The sequence below is a fragment of the Contarinia nasturtii genome, unplaced genomic scaffold (assembly GCF_009176525.2).
Source record: "Contarinia nasturtii isolate CC-2019 unplaced genomic scaffold, AAFC_CNas_1.1 Cnas_scaffold_78, whole genome shotgun sequence".
NCBI lineage: Eukaryota > Metazoa > Arthropoda > Insecta > Diptera > Cecidomyiidae > Contarinia > Contarinia nasturtii.
The window spans coordinates 2,442,302-2,464,456 of record NW_022197436.1 but is presented as its reverse complement, the minus strand read 5'-3'; the positions used below and the strand labels follow the sequence as shown (position 1 = coordinate 2,464,456).

The following is a 22,155-nucleotide window of genomic DNA, read 5'->3' as shown; positions in this document are numbered from 1 at the left end:
TTGAGGGGAAAATGGGTTAAGTCATTTTATGAAATGTTGAGAGCAACGGTTGAAGTTCATTTATTCATTTTTCTTTAAAATCTTTTATTTTCACAAATCATTGAGTTATTCGTGTGCCATTTGGATTAAATAAATAAATAAGATATTTTATTATCTAAAATTTGTCATTATTTGGTTAGAATTCAGATACATATGCTTATTTTTTTTATACATTTACAATTTCCAACATGTTAAATTCATATAAAATGGAATGAGAGGCCAGCTTGTTGCGTTCAACTAAATAGTAAAGTGGTTAATGTTTGAAAAAAAAAATAGAACTTTTGGAATGCGACCGATTTAAAGTTTATAAATGAATTTATTAGTTTTTGGTGGGTTATTAATTGAATTTAGGTTGGACTATAAATACTAGATGAGCATTGCATTGAACTGATTGCGGAAAGGTTATGCTTTTTTTTGTGTGAAGACATAGCACATAAAATGGAATCTAGCAGCAAAATAACTCTTGTACAATATCAATACATTTTAATCAGAAGGGCGTCGCTATTTGGTGGCTTGGTACTTCGTCCCAGTTCCAAGAAACGGTCGTCTGTAGGTAACGGTTTTGCTTCAATTTTAGCAAACTCTGGTCAATTATAGACGATTTCAGACAACCTTAATTAATTGAATTTTTGATCAAATTTAGCCGATTTTTGCCGTAAATTTGTAGAATGAAGTAGAAACATCTACATAGTCAACCATTCAGTCAGTCAAGAGATTTTGACACGGTATTTGGAATTATTTTTTATACTAGATTGTATTATATGAACTATATAATGTTGAAATGGTTTCCTCCCTTTTTGCGAGCATTGCAATAATTTTTTTGCAATACACATTTTGGAAATTAAACGATACATGTATTTAATGTAGACCGTCTTTATTTACAGTCACTCTAACTATAAGTATAAATAAAAAAAATTGCTTATTTACATGAACAGTGACTGTGTTTGAAATGTTTTTTTTTTGTTTATTTATGGTGATGACTGTAAAAGGCCATAAAGTGGTGACTGTAAAAGAGTTTAATTGCAATTATCACTGTAGATAAGCCATTTTTCTTATTTACAAATAAACTAAAGTGACTGTGTAAAAAATGGCGGCCTTTAATGTACGAATAGCTTTAGACAATAGATTTTAGAAAAGGGAAAAATAAATGTATTTAATTATTATACATGTTTATCGGATGAGTGGAAAGGGTGCACTTTTGTGTGAAATGAAATATGGTGCAATTTTCAAGATTTGTGTCACGTGACATGTACATAATTGTTTGAAATGTGGACACTGGACATTCAAAGAGTTTAATTTGCATGGTTGACATTTGAGCGCAAAATCCTATTTCAATAATAAAATTAGAGTTAACTTAACAATTCAATTAGCTCAGCATTGAATGGTAAACCACTCATTTTTATATCACACTCTCTCACTCTCTTTCCCCATTTATTTTTCTCATCCTTACTCGTTTTCAGTATTCCATTATTTCATATCCTACTGATCATACTTTACTGAATGACTGGGTGTCAGAAATTAAAATTTAAATTAAAAAAAAAAGAATTAACGACCTAAACCGAAATTGTAGCGTTGTGCGCCCGATCTTCTTTCAACATTTTCATCCTGAATCAAACGTTTTCCAAGTCCAACCGATAGTGCTCCGCGTGATGCTCGAACTAAATGGCGAAAAATGTGAGATGGTAATTAGACTAAATCGATGATAATGATTTGAATGTTTTATTTCTTTGTTGATGGAATTTTAGTAATTTGCTGAATACATACTTCGGTCATATCCGTCATAATTTGATTGATCAATTGGTGCTGTTGTTGATGCATCTTCTTCTATGTTTGCAGCACGTTTTCCAAGACCAAACCCATACAAGCTAAAAATATGAATTGATTATTTTTTGTTTTAATCAAGAAATACTTTTCAAAATAATTTTAATAATCTTAAACTTCTTACCGCTCTGGCGGCGTCCGTCTTTCCACATTTCCACGTTTGCCAAGTCCCATGTTGTATCTGGATCTTTGATCTGTATGCAAATGTAACATGTTATTAAAATGGACAAAAAATTGAAAAAAAAAAAAAATCACCAACCTCGTTCAAACCACGGTCTCCAATTTTGTTGATCACCAAAAAGTGCCGAATCATCATAGTCCAAATCATCAGAGCGTTTCCCCAAACCAAATCTGTATGGCCTACTTTTGTTTGGAAACGATCATAGAAAATGACTCAAATTATTAAAACACCAGACATGAATGACACGTATGTAAATACGTTAAATATTTCTGGTTAGGAAATTTTTTATAGATATTCCTGTACCTGGCCCGTTTTCCTAAACCAAAATTGTAGTTGGGCAGCCGTTTAGTGCCTGGAATGCCGGTCATGTATGTATACGCTCTTCGTTCCATTCGCTTTATCATACTGTCTTTATCAATATCCGTTGCTAAACCATCAAAATCGACTGCATTTGATTCGTATGCCTGTTCGCATTTGCTTATGGTTACAATATATCCAAGTAAAATAATTGAAATGGCAATTGAACGCATTTTGTTTGTTTCCCTTTTTATGTAGATTGTTTGTAAAATTAGCTCCCCTCGGCTGGATATGGCATGAAACAAGAGAAGAAAAAACAGAAAGGTAACTCCCATTCATGTAATAGAAAAAAATATATTAAAATTACATAAAAAATGTTGATAAATAATTTTTTTATAAGTCCAGCAAAGAATACAAGTTTCAAATGAGCAAACCGTTTGTACATTGTTACGCTATCTATTAACAGTTGAAACTGCACATTTTGTATATTTTTTGAACTTTGAACTGATACAATACATCTTTAAAATGTGTAAGTTTATGTATTTCAACTGTTTTCTGAAACAGATGTGGTAACGCGACCCATTCTACGATTTTGTTTGAACACATTCGAAAAAATATCGGCAATAATAAGAAATGTGAAATACATGTCAAAAATTCAATGGCTTCAATTAAGAAATGTCTGCAATTTGATTATGATTTTGCAAACCAGTACGTTATTTGGTGTGAGTTGGCCTTTAATCGACCGATATGCAAATGCAATTGAAGTCAGATTGAAAGTTATGATGTCTCTTGCTTCTTATATTATTCTTTGTCGAATATCTGTCGATCTGTTGTGCTTTTTCATGTGTCAAAACATTATCAGCAAACGAAAAGAACACATTTTCTGCATCAAAGTAAATTACAAACAAGAATTAGATCGGAGATATGTCACCATGTCTTGACGTATGTGTATATATCAGGCAATCAAATTATTTTCCAAAACGAACAAACTTAACCGTGGAAAATGAATCATAAGGACACTTCAGAAACTAATAAAAAGTATTGCACGTTCCTGTTTTTATGACACACCAATTTCCCTTTGGAAGTGTGTATGCATTTTTTTATGTGGTGAAATTAAATTCCACGTGTTTTGGATTCATCATGGGAAAGAAATCAATATAGTAGTACATCAAAAGTGCACAAGAATACACTTGGGCATAGTCTTAACGTTTTATATTCTCAAAGTTAATCGAAAATTTGATCAAAATTCGTGGTGTTTTTCTCCCTTAATATGGCTTTCGTCATTGGAAATCGATTCCATGATTGAAGTAGACTCAAAAGACCTTCGACTTAATACTACTTATCTAATGATTATTTGATTTTCAATTGAAGTTTTGCGCACAGTAGGCTCTTGCTTCAAAAATTTAGCATCACAAACAGACACAGCTCTGTATGTACAAAAAAAAATACCCTGGCACGAAACTTGCTACAAATCCTGTAGTTCTTGGTACTTTTCACAATATTGACCGTTATTAATTATTCTATTGAATCATTTGTGGCAAGTTACCACAAATTCCAATTATAGTATCAGATTTCACAATTCCAAGAAGTGAAAAGCTAACAAACCATGCTTATTTCTACTTTGAAACATTTGTTTGTGGATCAAAAATGGTAAAAGCAATAGTTCTTATTTTAATCGAATTTTTGTTTCAATGAAACGCGCTATTTATATAAAAACATATCAAAGCGTGGGCACTCTGTTTCATGTGGTATACGGGATGCGTTGTAATTCAAAGTGAATTTGTACTTTTTGTATGTGGGAATCATGCATTTCCTGATATTTCGTGCGTCATCACATTATATTACGTCTTTGGTGACAACTTTTGAAGTTTTTTTTTTCGCTCGACGAAATGAAATTATATACTTTGTAAATGATGTAACAAATGCAACGAGCAATCGTAATAAACAGAATGAAAGTTGCAAAACTAAATTTTAAAATGCGTAGATTATTTTTATGTAATACATATTAACACCGGGTGCTAATGCTTATTCTGTTTGATTTTCTCTGTTTTTCTTTCAGAATTTACCGTAAAGTGTAGTAGCCACTTTTATTTTCGTCCATTTTTTTGTTGTGTTTGTTCGGGAATTGTATTTAATTTTCTAAAACTTTTAATGAGTCAGTGATCAGAAGGCACAGAAAAAATCATGTGGGGGGCAATTATAGTGGAGCTTATTGATTGGGTATAACTATGTTGTGTGCTCTTGATAACTTCAACGAACAAACTGTATTTATTTACCTCATCGAATTAAGACGTTGAATTTCTTCGGAGAGGATAAAATAATTTTTGAAAAAAACCAATATAAATCGGATGTATTGGTGTAACGCTTAAATCATGGACAAACCGCAACCCAATTATAAGAAATATTAATTTTCGGTGGGCGATATTTTCTTTGCACTTCACTTTATCGTGTGCACTGTGCATGCGAAGCCAAGTTAGCTTTTATTGCCAATTAGTGTTGAACATCGGTTTGGAATAATGTTTCAAGAATATGGACGAAAGAGCGTGCGAGTCGAAAGTTTGCTGAGACAAGCACACTGACCAAGCACACGCGGTAAACCGTGTGCTGAGAATTGAGTCAGCAATAAAAGTTAATATTTTAATAAAATAATTTTCCAAGTATGTGAATTCATTTTATATGTCGTTTAGAATATGTTTTTATTTTCTTCAATTTGTTGAACTAATTTTCTATTATTATGACATATTATGACATAAGTGTATAGTCCTATTTACAAAATCAAAGTAACTGTAATAGAAAATGAAAGTTGAAAACCTTATATGCATGACGACATCGTCGAAATCAATCATTTATGAAGTGTATCAAATGACGTTACGTTGCACAGCAAGCTGCAATCTCAAGCAAGACAAGCAAGTACAACATTGATAAACGAACGAGATAAATTCTATTATTATCGTAAACATTTTCCAGTTTTTGGCCAAGTGTACATACAAACTAAATACGGGCTTTTCATTACGTCAATTTGATGAATGAAGGTGGTGACCAAAAAGTGGAAAATTTAAATAGTCTTCAAAAAAAAAAAGCCACCATCAAAGGAGAAAACGTAACCATACGTAATGTAATATTACTGGAAATTATATTGTATGTGTTTGACCTTTGAAATGTGACTTTCAGAATCCAGAAGCCTCCGTCAATCACATCAGTACATTCATGCTGGCGGTTATGTAAATTTACTTATGTGAATTCAATTTTAATAATCCATCTGCCCCAAGAGAACACACATATAACAATGTCCCCGTGTTTTCACGTGCTTTGTACACGATCTTCATATTATCATCAACTGATAAAAAATAAAATAAATAGCACACAGAATGCAAACTCGTTGATAAATGGATCATTTTTTTCTAAGTAGATATTATTGTTTGTTCCGCATCATCTTTAAAATTCATATTCATTCTTCATGTCAAAATAGAAACTCTCCTACATAAAGTATATCTTTTTAATTCCCAAAAATCAAATACACGAGAATGAAGATTGTTTGATAATCAAGGGTGGCCGCGGTGCGTTAGGGGGGTTACATTTTCAGTTTTCGGCCTTCCAAAAATGACATATTTCGGTTTTTGAGCTTTTTTAACGAGTAAGGCAAGCGCATGGAGGTGGCCCCCTCGTTGTGGGCTCTCCTGCTTAGAAAATATGCCAAAGGCCAACATACAAAAAGTCTCATAAATTGATTGGATGGTGTAATTTCAAAAGTGTTCCATTGAGAATTGTTTAATACGTATGATGGTTAGGACAATAGTAAACATCCGGAAAAAAAAATCGCAGATTCAAGCATTTGCATCTAACATTGACTTAGTATTATCAAAACGTCTCATTTCGATGCGAACAAATTGTTTGTCTTTCTTTTTCTTCATCGTCTTTAAAATCTTGATTTGTGCAAAACAGCGAACAAAATTCGAACAAAAGGAGAAATTAAGATTTGTTCTTATGAAATCTTGAAATACATTTTGTGGTTATACTTAATTTTTCTCTGGAAATTAATTTTCTGCCATTTTTGGTGGTTGCCAAAACTTTTTATCCGATTTAAAGCAATTATGCTTACGTTTATTATTGTATATTACATATTTTTCAAACTGCAGATATTTGTGTTGACAATTTTCCAATGAATACACCAAGTTTGAAAATGCGTATGCAATTTCAAATTGGGTATGAGAAAAAAGAGCGTTCAAAGCATGAAGACAAAATGGTTGAGGGGTTCCGTTATCGACGAAAGTCATGTACAGTGTACATCATTCTAAAGCCGTCACTTAAAATATATTGAGCCACTTATTCAAATATGGTTGAGTGAACATTTTAACAAATTGATACTTCACTGCGATCGAGACGATTACATTACGTCAAATTCAATCGTCCATCAATTTAAACGATTTTTCAGTTTTTTAACGAAATTCGGTGTAACAATTAGATGTCTATCATTTCCACGAAATAAATAAGGCTATCGACAAAACAAATTAGGCTATTTGCTGTTCTATGAACCGTAAGAATGCTATAGTATTAATAAAAATAAGCTTATTCGCTGTGCTTTTCAATATTTAAAAAAACTTTCATTTAGTTAATTCGCCGTTGATTGTAAATTGTTTGTAAATTAAATGCCCGATGAATGTTGATTGAAACCATTGAAAGGTTAAAACATATACAAAACACAATTGTAAGAGCGAAACCTTAAACTTGCCGTTGAATCGTCAATGAATTTTTCATTCAAAGATGAAAGAAAGGCATCATCCATGCTGCTATTACGTAACAAACAAATGAATGGAAAGCATTGACTTATTGCTATTTGATGAAATTACGTTGTTTTCACGACAAAGTTTTATTTTACGGACGTTGATGCATTTTACTCAATATAATGGTATTTCTAGACAAAGAAATATTCTCTTACAATTTGTATTTACATCATTGTAAACCGTTATATAAATTAATTTGTAGGTGTTTGTGTCATGACCAATACAATAGTTATAGCAATTCTACTGAATTATGTGATAGTTAATAGATTTATAGTTCATAGAATCAGTTGTCGCCTCTGTCTATGAATAATGCAAAATACGAATTTGAAGAAAAAATACACTGCCACTGAACTTGGAAGTAATGCGTGACGTATTGTAAATATTTTTAAATCAAACGACGAATTCGACTATGTCAGAATGGTATAGAACTTAATAATAAGCTAATTTTATAAACTGACTGAACTTGACCCTTATTCTTGAACCTTTAACTCTTATTCAAAGGGTTTGAAATCAAAACAAACGAATTAATTGCGTTGGCAAAATCACATTTATTTTCAAATTAGTAGGCATAATATGTTTCATCCCACCGATAGAAAGATAATTGCAATGACTCAATATACCGTGTTGCAATATTAAATATCATAACGGACGGCACTGCGTACACGGTGTAAGTGACGAAAGCACCATTGAATGGTGAAAAGACAACTCAATTTTATATTTGAATGAATACTCTCAATAGTCCTGCAGGACCAACAAAACGAGGGAAATATTTTTTTGCAGCACTAAACAAACAATGAAAAAAATAATATTTTTATCACAAAGCGAACTGATAACAGTACGTTTTTACACAAAAAAAACTTCAATTCGTTCGTGTTCGTTCGCTAAGGGAGATGGCATGTTCGTTCGCATTCGTTCGTAGAAAGTTTTTCCCTTTTCGCGTTCGTTCGTATTCGTGACGAACGCGAACGAACCCGAATATGAATGTTCGTAAACATCTCTGATGGAGAGGCGATATTAACAGGGATTTTAAAGAAATTCAAAATTGCTTCAAACGAAAGCATATTTATGCCGACACTTTTCGATTTGTCACTTTAAAATTGAAGAATCGACCATTTTTTTTAACTTAAAATGCAAACAACGTAGTATCAAATAACTTTGGTGCATTTTATAATCGTCCAGAATGTGAATCGTATTCCAGATTCAAAGAATATGTGGAAGAAAACTTTAATGAAAACTCCATATTTGCAATACACATTCGTCACTCGCTCTTCACCTAAATATCGATTTTTTATTTGTTTTAATCACACCTACAGAAAATACGAAAAACCGTTTCGGTTCAACGTCCATAGTTCGTCGCATGATATAATGATTTGGTGAACCATTTTCAAATATTGTTTCGTTTGCGTACTTGACCATTTTTATTTATAGGACTAGTGCTTGTATCATACATGGTATTATGTATTTTCAGTGTGATTATTATTAAACATTATGTGGGTTTAAATATTTTTAAAATAATTCGAGGAAAATGGTTAAAAAGCACTTGTACGTGTTAGTAATCAGAGCTGTAAACAAGTGCCAAACACAGTGCTCTTCATTACTTGGCCATCAGATATCAAAAACGAAACACAAGAATAAATAAACAAAACAGACCGCATTGAAATACAGCGCAAATGTTATTTTAAGTTGGAAATCTAATTATATCTAATTGCGTTTTATTCTTCATGTAGTTCCTTAGTTGTTTATTGCTGTTACTTTTTATTCGATTCAATCATTGATTTTGATGAAAAAAGCTCAACAATAGTGAAAAGACTTAAATTTTTGTTTTAAATTTTCTATGGTTAAAAGATTGAATAAAAAATGTATAAAAGAAGAATCAGTACGATCAGCAAAAATTGTTCATGATGACCACCGTGAAATATATCTCGGCAGTAGGGAAAAAAACAAAAGAGGTTATGATCAATATGATCTTTTCTGCTTAATTGATTTTTGTATTGTCGAATGACACATTATTTTTATGAATATTGAAAACACTTTCCATGCATGTCACCAAAATGTGTGTCGATAAGCTCAGTGAAAAATTCGTTTATCCATCTTTATGGATTCCGAAACCAAAAGGACGATTTCCTTTTATTTCATTCTATAACATATAAAAAGTATTATCCCAACCGAAACGGTTCACCGCATTCCATTCCTTCTATGTGACTTTTTTTCTTCTTCTGTTTAAACCGTTTTGTTAGCAAATAGATTTTTCCAAGCTCATTGTTATGCCGCTGGTTTTCATGTGCATAGTCGCGTTTAGCATTTGTTTGAAAAAATGTTCGATATTGAGTTCGAAGCATCGAATGTTTGCATCACATAAATTTCATTTGGATACAAAAAAGGGAATATTTACATTTATTTATACATACGAACCCCGGATTCAATGGAATTTATGTGCTATAAAACGAAAATCATGCTCCAGATTACAATGTATGAAATTAATACAATGAATTGTGCGTGTGACAGACAAAGAAAGAAACAAATAAAAATAATTTTGGTTTATCCTTCAATGATGCATCTTGTAATGACACAGAAAGAATCTGTTCAATTTGATGGTAACAAAGAGAATATTTCAAATGTTATTATATTTCAAAGAGTATATTTCAATTCGACTTTATACTTAGGGGCTAGACACTGGGAATCGTAATCGGTGTAATCTTAGAGTACTGTCGGAATTAAATAACACATAGGAGGCACCTTTGTCTAGCCCCTAGTGCGGCATGGATTGAAATGTCAAATGAAATAAAAATATACTCCTTCTGATCAGATTCTTAAAAAAAAATCAAACATTCTGTTAATTCATTTTTGGCGACAAGTGGTAAACGGAAATCGGCGCTTTTGAAAACCATTTTTTTATTTCATGTCAACTTGTTTTCGTTTCTAGATAGTCTTTCTCTTTCTCTTCACACAGAATGAACATGTGTTGACAATCGAAAGCGGAATATTTCATATCAGACAATATATTTGGATATTGTCATCTGGATATTTCAGCTCATCTGGCTGAAGTCAGGCGCTGAAATGTAGCGAAAACAATAGAAGTGATTGTTATAGGTATAACAATAGTATACTATCATAACTATAACAATCACTTCTATTATTTTCACTCCGTATCATCGATTGACGTCATCTAGATGAGCTGCAATATCCAGATGACAAAATCCAAATATATTGTCTGGCCATTGTCAATGACATGCGGGAAAAAGGTCCAAAAGCGTAATGTGTTTTATCGTAAATGATATTATCATTTTATCAAAAGATATCTTTCTGTTACCAGCCAATAAACGTTTGTATAGAAATTCACACCATCACATTGTATTTGAGATTTTAGGCAATTTTTATCTCCAAAAATGATGTTGTTAACAATCGATGTGATTTGTTTGCATATTTTTTCTTTCAGGTGTATAATTTCTAAAACTATACCGTACTTTTCCTCCTTTTGTCTCTCACACTCTCCGACATATGTATTTATATTCATTCTTAAATATGTCCTTTTCTATTTATATGTGATATGATTCTCTTCACTGTTGTTGTTTTATCGTTATTCAGTTTGTTTTGCAGTTCGACAGCATTATAAATGCAGGAATTTAACATACATATATATTCAAAAGCATAACGATGGAATGAAATGGAAAATCGTGTAATTTGTATCGTAATAATAGTCGGTTAGTTGACTTGCAATGTCACTTTAACCTACTACTAAATGATCCGCATGCATTCCAACACATTTCACAAATTTTAAAGAGAGTAAGAGAAGCGAAAAAAAGCAAGTAAACAAGAGCGCATTCAAACCAATGTACTTGAACTTAACGAACGGAAAACAACCAACTGTAGCTCTTTCCTTTTGGTCTTATGTCACATATGGACGCCATATTATTATCGTCGGTCCATTTGTACAAAATCGTGATGTCCCGAAATAATATCGAAACAATAAATATATACTTTTGATAATATCTATATGTTTTTGTGTAAAATTATTATGAAAAATCTCCAAATATTGTGGAAAGTCCAATTTGGGTATGTATAGCATATACACATGTATATGATGTATGATTTGATTACAAAATCTTATAAAAATTGACTGTGTTAAAAACATGTTAAATATGCATCTTTTCTTTGGTATAATTTGAAATAGTCTTAGTAGCTCATCAGCAATCGCGTGAAATCAAAATAATTCCAATCGCCAGTACCCGAAAATAAAACATATTTACAAAATTTCATTGATATATAAATATATTTTTTCGGACATTTGAAATATCAATGATTTGGCCATTTTGTTATGTTTTTTTCGTTCGAAACTGTTGTAAATAAATTAGGTTAGAAAAACAACAGTCGATAGATTTTTGCACAATTTACATCATGCGATGACAATAAGACTTTCGAATGTTTTTGCGAAGGAATTGTCGATTTTTTTCTTCCCAAAATGTTTGTATATTGCAAACATGAATGTTTATTTGCCCGTTCTTGACTCTCGCTCTCTCTTAATGCCATGTTTGTGTGTTTATTTCTTTCACTTGCTCGTGATATTCATGTCATTGGAATTCCAAACTCTTGACAAACACAAGAAATAACACACAAAACCGCATATACTTTTCAACTATCTCGATATTTTATGCGCATATATTGATTTTTATTTACCCTTAGTGGCTTTAAAAAGAATTTGTCATTTGGTAAAATGGATGGAAAACGAGAAAAACAGCAACTAAAGATGTAAAGAATTTTTCGAATTCTGCAACGTATTTCAATTGTTTTCAATATTGGTGTACCGAATGCGAGCTACATTGGTTGTTGACATTTCGAACGTTCGATGAAGATTTGTACACTTGAATTTGTTTGATAATGAAACCAGTCTATCAAAATTTTTTCCTCTCTCGTCCAATAAAATTGTGTTTTTTTTCTCGACAAAGGTTTGTTTAGTAAATTGAGAGCTTGTGTTTGATGTACATGTACGTTATCAAACAACAGTAATATGAGTTTATATTTACAATGAGCCGATACGATATTTGAAGTTATTATATTTTGTATGCGTGTTTCACACCACCGCCACCGTCTCTCTTGTTCTCTTTTACATTTTATTGACGATCAAGCGATACAGCATGCACATCACATCCGCGCACAATTGTTCGAATACTTTGAATAAGAATTCAATGAATTTTTAAGTCACTTAGAATGACATACGGTCGTTGGTTACAAAATTCATATTGTTAAGAAAAAAACAATATATGCGGCTTTTTACGATTCGGAAAATTGAGCTTTTTGAGCGCCCAAATATTTTCGAAGTAAGTGTGACAATATATCGTAAATTTGTCAAAATTTATCCACGGAGATAAAAATAATTTTTCAAACACTTTGTACAATGTTGGCGCAAACAGATGATCAACAATATATATTTGTGAATTCAATTCATTTGAAAGGAATCAAAAGACAAGATCAAAATCATTCATAAAAGGATTTGAGAAGAAAACTCTCATACAAAACCTTAAAGTTCCAATTTCAATTCAGTAGTATTAAAGTTGTTTGCAATTGCTTTTATTCGATTTGATACTATTGATCATGTGAGTGCATAGATTCTGGATTTGACGATTTAAGGGATTGTAATTTAAGAAATTCTGAAGGGGGTAATTTTGAAAGTCTTTTCTATCCAGTGTGAATTCGCTTTCGGGAAAAAAAACTTGAGACCTAAAAAAGGTCACACAATCTATCTGAAAAACTCTAGCAAATCGGAATAATTTTTGCTCGAAAATAAAAGGGAGAGCGGTCACTTTCAAAATCACAGAACCCTTCTGAAATTTGTTGCTCAGGGGGTACTTTGTTCCCTGGTCTCCCTGGTCAGAGTCTATGCATGTGTATGTCCATGTCCAATATGAGCATACCACAATAATATCGGTTTGGCGGAAAATATTGACATTATCACAACATTTGTACCGAAAACCGTGCCGAAAAATAACAATGCAAATTCAAATAGTGCACACTTATACACTAATATAATAACAAATAAGTGGTGCAAACATATAAAACGCATACACTTGTTATGATAAAGATAGTGCAAGCCTAAAATTTGAATGAATAGGATTTAATGAATGTTGCTTGAAGAGTGACTAAACCCATGGGTATTTTGATATTATTGAGTTTACTCACTATTCTCAGTTCAGTAAGTGAAGTTTCAGTGAAGAAATGGTGGTGTGCAAGCACGTCACCGTGTTTCTCATAAACAAACTACCCAACATTTTTGTGGTGTGTTTATACATCCGAAAAGTAAAATCAACTCGATGGCAAAGGGATTTTACATATGTGGTGATGTTCCTTTTGCCAACAATTCGACCAAAAATTTTGGTTGGCATCTACATCTCAACTATAGTTTGATTGAGACCAATTGTTTTTCGATCAAATTTATTTGTCCGTATCCGTTTATGTTCGCAAATTATTGCTCGCTTGTTTATGTTCGACCAACATATAAGCACATTTGAGTGTAAACACACTTTCAGTAAAGAAATCGTCTTCATATGAAAAAAGTCATCATCCAGTGTAGATAAATTAGTTTGATTCGTATAATTTGTTTCGCTTAAAACCTGACATATGACAATTTTATCTTAAAATTGTGTGTTGTGCCTTTTTGTAATTCAAATGTTTTCATTCGGAACAAATTTTATGTTGTACGCATTTCTGTCTGACTGTAACATGGCTTATTATTTAATCTACATCGTGGGGTGCAACAGCGACCAATTACCATCTTTAAATTAGCAACTGATTAATTATTTATTATTTTGGTCCTTCTTAAAATCGATACAAAAATTCATCTCACCAACACATTTGTGCCAAAAAAGTGATCAAATCGGACGAATCAAAATTAAAGATTGACCAATTGTTAAAAGATTGTTACTGTAAAATTGAAATGGAAAAAGAACAAAACAAAAATTCTTTCGCATCAAAAGTAAATTCATTCGTGTGAGGGATCGACATATTTTACATCAAACTTGCACCATTGAATAGAAGAAAGTGTCTAGCTTTCAAAAGATTATATAATATGTGTGTGCATGTCTAGGGTTGATTGTAAATTTCAACAATTCGTTTTTTATCAATGTGTGCCTCGATAAGTTTATGCTGCATCATTCCATCACCATATTCAAATGGATCGTAAATGATTTACTGATCCGATGGAATTATTCACATTAAAACTTCGATGGTTCTTTTTTGTTGATATCTACAAATACCAAAAACCCAACAATATGTTGTATTTTTACATGCCAAGAATGGCAGTTCTTTTATATTTGCATATTGAAGCATAAAATGTGCTTAATTTTTCATTCGGGGTGAAATGCATATCGCGTGCCTACTCAACCGACCAAGAATTATGGCCATATCAACAGCTATATGCTGAAAGAAACACGTGTATTTTGATACTTTCACATTCATTCATCATGTTGATATTTATTTGCGTTCATTCGTGCTCATAATAGTTAAACGAAAAACGGAATTATGTCTATGTGATGAGATGGCACCTATTTGTGGAAATTTATTGCACTTGTTGAGCTTAAGGTGCCGAAAATGAAAAAGCACCACCAGAATAAGAAAAAAAGTGAAATGAAAAAAGAAGAATGAGACACGGGCAAGCTTGTTCAAGAATTGTTGCTTCAAAATTCTAGTAAGAATTAAACAACATCGTTGCTTTTCGAATGCTGCAAGATGTGCTTCGCATTTCAAATGGGTTTTCGCAAATAAAGCGACTGATTAGCTGTTCATCATTACATGACCATGTTAAGCTGTGAAACGCGTTCGCGCTGGTTTATTTTTCGCCATTACAATCAAGAAGAAGGGAGATAATTGGTTAATTCTATATTCACAAGAAATAAATTAACCAAATTACATGCGATGCAATGAAGACAAAAACTAAGAAGGAAAAAAAAACGAAGAAAGACAGCGGTGAAGAGTATCATTTCAAATTGGTGCTCTTCTTGACGCTGAAGAAGCCAAGAAAAATAAGAAGTGTATGGTGAAAATTGTCGATTTTTTTACTCTTTTTCTTGACTTTTGCCGTGCCTTTCTTTATATATCTCCCTCGCTAAAGAATGAATGGATAATTCTTTCCATGCTTCTAAATGTTAGAGATAGTATGCACTGTTCGTCCCCAACATGGGGTGATTTCACTCTTTTGAACATGCTTCAGTCATAACTATTCTGCAAAGTCAAGCCGAACATACAAAATGAAAGAAGAGAGAAAAATAATGAGACATAATTAACTGAATATATTCATTTTTATGAGTTAGAATATGTGTAACCAAACGGAATAACAGTCGCGGCAGAAAGAAAATGAAAACGCACAACAACAGGAGACCTATTCGCCCGATCGCAACACCACATTCACAGATAGAAACTGTACGAAAAACAAAAAAAAACACACATTTTGTTCGCACAATACAAATGTCATGCGTATATGTATGACTTAGATTACAATTGCCATAATCATAATCATATGTAATATTTTGGATGTGCGTAATCGTATGTAGTACATTCATTCGAACATATATTCCATTGATTCATTCGGATTGATGGATGTGGGCGATTCAATGTAATTTTTTTTCGTTCAGAACATAGCAATCATTTCATGTTCCCGCAAATTATATTATTTTTTGACCTATTGTGAAATAAGCATACGCTCAAAAGAGCCCCATTCAAAAATTCCGCATGTGGTCCAAAAGATATTTCATCATTAATTTTGAATGGTTTGCTGCACTACGGATAATAAGCAATCAATTGAAAATGTTTTTCACACAAAAGTCCTTCACTTTATCTATTTCTCTCTCTCTCTCTCTCTGCTTACTGCCTTTTCTTGATCTTTGATGCCTTCTTTTTTCTTCACGAACAGTGTAAGTACACTATTTACGACCGTAAAACGGCAAGTTCAGCGATCTGTTATCAATGTTCTTTGTAAAATAGCATTTCCATGTTTTTGTGCAATGGAATCTTTCAACAACAATCGTATCGTGTGTACAAAACCATTTAGCTTTGAGATTTTGATGGATTGCATATGAACGTCGTTAACAATATATTTGAAATTTTTCGATGTATATTAAATTAAATGCAGTGCAATGCACAAAGAAAAACTGTAACTCAAAGAAAGAAGAGTGAAGACGTAAGTGATTCATGAACATTTTATCTTGGCACCAAATGTATTGTTATTGACAAACAATAGTTTATCGCACATACATCACTGTTTCATATTGAAACATTCTTTTGAATTAATGTAATTGATTTGTATGCAACGTCAATCAAGTCACCAATATACTTCATCCATGGTCGCCATTACATGAGTAAAAGAAAGTACTCATTTTTATATGTGATTTTGTATTCAGTTAAAATTACTTTGTCTAAAAAATAACACTTACAATAATGATATCAGTGCTAAGAGTTCAACTCAGTTGTTGACAGAGAATTTTAAAGTTTAAGTGGCTTTTGCCGTGATAACAAACTTTTTCATGTCACACCAAAAACGATTCTACTCAAATGCTGAATAATTACATTCCATTCCATTTGGAATGAAACTTTGTGCTTAAATTCAAGAAACTTATTGAAGGGGTGGAAATAAACTAACAACTGAAATGAGCGCAATGAAAATATACTTATTGTTCTTTCGATTCCCAAAAAAAAAATTCGTTGACACATAAAGAAGTTTTTTTTTTCAGTTTCTTTCTTCTTGGAGCACTTCTTTATTGTACAAAATTGATTTGAAACATTTTTTGGAAAATATATGTAAATATTAGTTTTTCGATCCAAAAATTGCACAACGAATCGATCAAATTGTTGGAACAGATGGAATATGGTGTGATGTAAGCGAACAATGGAGTAAAATTCATTTTGCTGTAAAAACGATTGCATTTCACTAAAATTGTCATTTTTTGGTTCGAATTCCAATTAAAATGGTTGTACCAACAAAAATGCAAGACAAATACGTTCGGAATACGGGACAACATTGGTGTTGTTGTTTGTGAAAATGGATGATGGAGAGGAAATACAACAAGTTTGGCAATAATTATTTAATTAATTTACATTTAAATAGAAAAGTAAACATGCGCTTCAACTTGTGTGAAATGAGATACTGCCACATCGGGCAAACATATTTATTGTTCAACACTCATTTCTTCTCTATCACTTTCTCTCTCCCTCTCTCCTACTTGGGACTGCTCAAGACGCACCATGTTTGTTGTATGCAACAAAACTTAAAATAAAATAAAAAACAATTAGTCCAAATCCAAATTCCACAATGACAATGAAAATGTGTGACCGAAAGCGAAAGAATTGAAATTATGCAAACGTTTGAGATAAAGTGAGCAGTTTTGCAACCGGTGCAGAAAAATGCTAATGTATTGTAATAAGATGGCATTTGTTTTGACTGAAAGTGAGAGAGAAAAAAAATTGCGAAATAATGAATGAAAATTTCGTTTATTATGTTAATGAATTGAAACGCATCGTATAAAATGATTCATAAAAAGAAAGAAACGATAAAAAAAAGAGTCCGTACATTGTGAAATTTTCATTTTATTCTCATTGGAAAATATGTTGAATGCACTTGTGTAAGAACAATAACAAAATTTAATCATTTTGATATATTCATTTTTAGCAACTTTTGTGCAGTTATTAGAATAGCGCCTCATCAGCGTATAATGATTCTTGCTAAACACAATTTACTCAATCACACACACGCACACACTAAATCTCCTGTTTTAAATGCACAATATCGCTTGTCATCATCATCATCAATTTTTGCTTGTGTTTGCTACTGCATTCACCGTTTCAGTATTCGTTTTCCTAACCAAAGATCCGAAATTCACCAGTATAGAACGGTTTACACACACATTTTAACCCATCGTTTAATGTAACAATAAGGATAAATGTGTTACGATAATAATATTGTAATTTATATGGTAAATTGGGGAGCAAAGAGAAACCGAAAATATTTTAGCGGAAAATGGTAAAATGTGTTTGCAGAGCAACAAACCATAACAGAAACCATTTGAAAATTGTATATATGAAAGTAAAACGCTCCTTTGCCGAATTAGTTTGAAGCATGCATTTATGTGAATATTCCATTTGGGAGTCTTTCAAGTGGCTTTTCGCTTAAAGCATCATGCTGAATAATGCTGGCAAAACGGAACCCATTAAAATTTGTTGTAAAAAGTGAAATGAATACAAACACACACACACAAGTATGATGTAAAGTAATTGTTGAATTAATTAAAATTGGCTGCAATAAAAATTGAAATCAATGCATCAATAATATCATGCAAATATGTTCTTATTTAATGCATACTCAACAGATTTTCTATTCAGACGGGCAAATACTGATCGTCTGGTGAAAATGCATTGACATTTTTTTTGTGTCAAATAAACAAATTATGAACATATTTGGTGGAAAATACCTTGAATTCCGTATGGATATCTGTGGTTTTTGTTGGCACCCGTGTGATGTTTCTGCTTTTTGTGAAAATCACTAAAAAAAAACTTCCACCACCCTCGGCTAGATATGCACTAAGAAAAATTCGAATCTACTTTAAAACAGTTACGTTGCCTTTTTAATTTTCCAATTGCTGATTTAAATTTCATTCATTTCTTTCTATCACAAAAATTATTATTCACTATTTGTAATGTAATAAAGTTTTTTTTCTCGCTGGAAACTGTATTAAGTTTGGCCAGAAATTGGAATTGATCAGGTAAAATATATTGCAAAACTGATTATTATTTTTCTATTTAAAACGGATAACATTACAACTTGTTGCTGCTTGAGAATAAATGTCGCTAGTTAAACGTTGTGTGCCCAATAAAATCGAATTTAAATGGAATAGTAAATATTTGCTTATATTATTAGAAACCTCAGAAGAACTTGAAATAATTTCGCAGAAACAAAAAACAAAGCCTCAATAAATACAAATTATCGCCGAAAATTCGAGAGAGAGTTTTAGCTGGTAATGTGTGCTGCACTTTTGTGTGATCCAAAATGATTGTATGGATTGAGTTGATACGATGTACTCCACTTGTTGTGTGTAAATCCAAACACTTTGAGTTGTGAAGAACGTTTAAAATGTTAGAACCAATCGGTATTCCTTTTATATAATTTATTCGAACTCGGTTGTATCGTCGTCATACGCTATGGTGTTGGCCGTACTTACGATATATACGCGCATTTCGAACAAACTGGAAATGTAACGGTAACTGTGGTGGCTGGTGTGCCGTTTGGCGCGTGCGTCCTTTCGCTTTTCGCGCTCACTCTCATTACTTTTCCGAATCGCTTTATTTTCTCTTCTATTCGAAATATTTCAACACCTATGACCATCGCCAAGATGTAGCTTAGATATGGAATTGATATATTTATCATATGAGAGATAAGAAAACTGCCACAAATTGTTTATTGTCTTTGATCAACGAATTATTGGACAGCTATCAGTTGTTTTATTTCAATTCATCGTTTCATTACTTAATTGAAATAAATATTTCTTTAAGTTAGAAATTTAAACGCCGTTACAGAATGAAAAATAAATCCAATCACATAGAATTCAAATAAATCATCGGAAAATTATTAGGAAAAACGTCATTCTAATTGAGTTTATATCGAGCTCAGTAAAATAAATCGCATTAGACACATTGGTATATTTATAAGTTGGTAAATATGACCCCTATGTACGTTATTATCAGAAGTTATTATTTTAATATTATGCACTGTGATATTATTGTTCATTATTATTTTAGCACTTTGCTCCAAAAACATGAAATATTGATTGTTTTATAGAAATGCGTGAGAAAAAAAAAATGTGTATCGCTTCTAATGAACCATATTTTATTGGTAGACTCAGCTGTCACCAAGATAAACTCAACTAATCAGATTATATTATCCATATTTATAGTATTGCATTTTTGACTCCAGACACTAGACTGGCATATCCTTTTTTAATATTTTATACAGAACAACATCTGTGGTGTTCCGGTAGTGTGGTGAGACTTAGTACATATGATTGGATCTATTGAAAAAGAAAAAAATCGAATGGTGGACCCTCATTCATGTTTTACTCTTTTTATTCATGTTTTCGATCAGTGTTCATGTTTTGATAGCAGCCGATACAAAAATTGATACATGTGTTTATCCGTTTGTTTCGCTTAATTAGAGAATAATATTGAACAAATATTTATATGTTTGTGCACTCATCCAAAGAAAGTGATGTGATTCATTTTTTCTGATATTTGCTGCAATAAATAAATGAACATTTTTATATATTCTCCCTCTCTCTCTCTCTGGGTGTGTGTGGGTGTATTCGTGCAAGTGGTGGTAAAAAGATTGTTTTTGTCCGGTTGCCTATGTGCAAGATGTGGATCTCATTCAAACGTTTGATGGTGGCGAAAATGGCGTTTGATTTTGTCGGTTGGTCTGTCTTTCGGTATGTATTCATCTTAGTGTATGCACTTATTATTATATAATGAGCATAAAGACAATGAAACCATCAATTTTCATTTAATATATTCAGTTGTTGAAAGTGGTGACATTTGATTTCATTTGTAATGGAGATTTGTATGCTTTGATAAAGTGCAAAAAGTCGTATTTATAACTTCATTTCAACCACTCTCGATGACTTTTCGTTTGTCACCTGGTTTGTTTGCTCTTTGTTTATTTTTCATTTGTTCAATGTTTGCGTCATATGTTTCGCTTAAATCAAAGGAGATTTCTTCTTTTGTTGCCCTTTGAAAAGTTTACAAATAAAACACTAACCACATGTTAAGACCACAAATGAGATTTGCAGCAACTGATTCAAAATACATGCACATTAATGGAGGAGAAAAGTGTTATCCTTTTGTCTATGCTACAAAAGTTAAATTGTGAAAAGTAAAAAAAAAAGAAAATATGTGCGGGTGTTAAGTGAATAAAGACATAAGCGGCCCACGGAAATGATGTTCTGTGCCAAGCCATTTGAACATATGACAATAAACGTATGGGTGCAATTTAATCCGACTGAAAATGAATCGCACGTATTTTTTCTTATCCACATAAAAACCACAAAAGAACTTAGTTGCATATCATTATGGTGCTAAATCGATCTATTTTCCGTGTCACTTCTGCACTTTGACCCGTACAAAATATTTAATTTTTGCTCTATGACGGGAACAAAACCACTCTATTAGAATGTATGATGTGACCTAATCGGCTCTTTGCTACCAGATGAACTGCAAAAGTAGCTTGGACGTTATACAAATATCATATTGGGCCACCACATGTTTTTTTATCGTACTTTGTCATTGTCATTTATAAGTTATTCTTTCTCATTGCAATACGCATACAAATAAATGAAAAGAAGACATTGCAAATTTATTTGATCGAATCTCTTATGGTTGTAACTACCAGTTTGTCATAGCGTCTATAACGTGGCATGAAGTAAAGGATTCTTGAAAATATTCACTTTCATTCAGTTTTAAGCTTTCGAATCCAATTTTAAATGAAGAAGTTTTAATGAGCTTATCTTTTAATAAAGGAAGTCTCATTTCCGTGTCTCTTATTACAGAAGTCAATTTAGCTATGACTGAAAAGTGATTTTGCACGTCAGACATCACGGTTGACTTCATTTATCGTGATGGTCAAAAAGTGTATGTGAAATTCAATTGAAAATATGCTTTTATAAAATTATAATTAGCATATTCATGGTTTGAAATTCCGCTTTGTTATATTATTGTAATTTTTTTTTATTATCTCCAGAAGATATCCCAAGCGAATAAATTCGTTTTTGTCCTTATTTTCATTGCAGTTGAACTACGTCCATTTAATTAAGAAGACAAAGGACACATAGTCGCTGTGTTTATCTTGTATAAAAATTTAAACGACGAGATGAATGGCTGCTGATAGAAAAGAATTGTTGCGACTGCTGGTGTTGTGCCTCAATTCAATATTATTTTGTCTAAATAGTAGTGTATGCTATTGTTTTGAATATATAAATGTCACCTGGTTTGTGTACGTTTATCTTAATCATT

At 32.1% G+C, this 22,155-nt stretch overlaps 1 protein-coding gene across 4 annotated transcripts; it reads right to left on the bottom strand.

The window, feature by feature from the left end:
* Positions 1–8: 8 nt before the first annotated feature.
* LOC116352158 (helicostatins) lies at positions 9–19,247 on the bottom strand. Of its 4 annotated transcripts, XM_031784540.1 has the most exons (7): positions 19,129–19,233; positions 18,570–18,678; positions 2,345–2,623; positions 2,120–2,223; positions 1,985–2,054; positions 1,804–1,904; positions 9–1,697 (listed from the first exon to the last, which is right to left on the bottom strand). In XM_031784540.1, the coding sequence occupies exons 3-7, from the start codon at positions 2,569–2,571 to the stop codon at positions 1,585–1,587; spliced, it is 615 nt and encodes a 204-aa protein (XP_031640400.1). In that variant the 5' UTR covers positions 2,572–2,623; positions 18,570–18,678; positions 19,129–19,233; the 3' UTR covers positions 9–1,584. The 4 variants fall into 4 exon arrangements, with proteins under 4 accessions (XP_031640400.1, XP_031640410.1, XP_031640389.1 ...); XM_031784550.1 differs by having other exon boundaries at positions 2,120–2,220; positions 18,570–19,247; XM_031784529.1 differs by having other exon boundaries at positions 18,570–19,242.
* Positions 19,248–22,155: the final 2,908 nt, after the last annotated feature.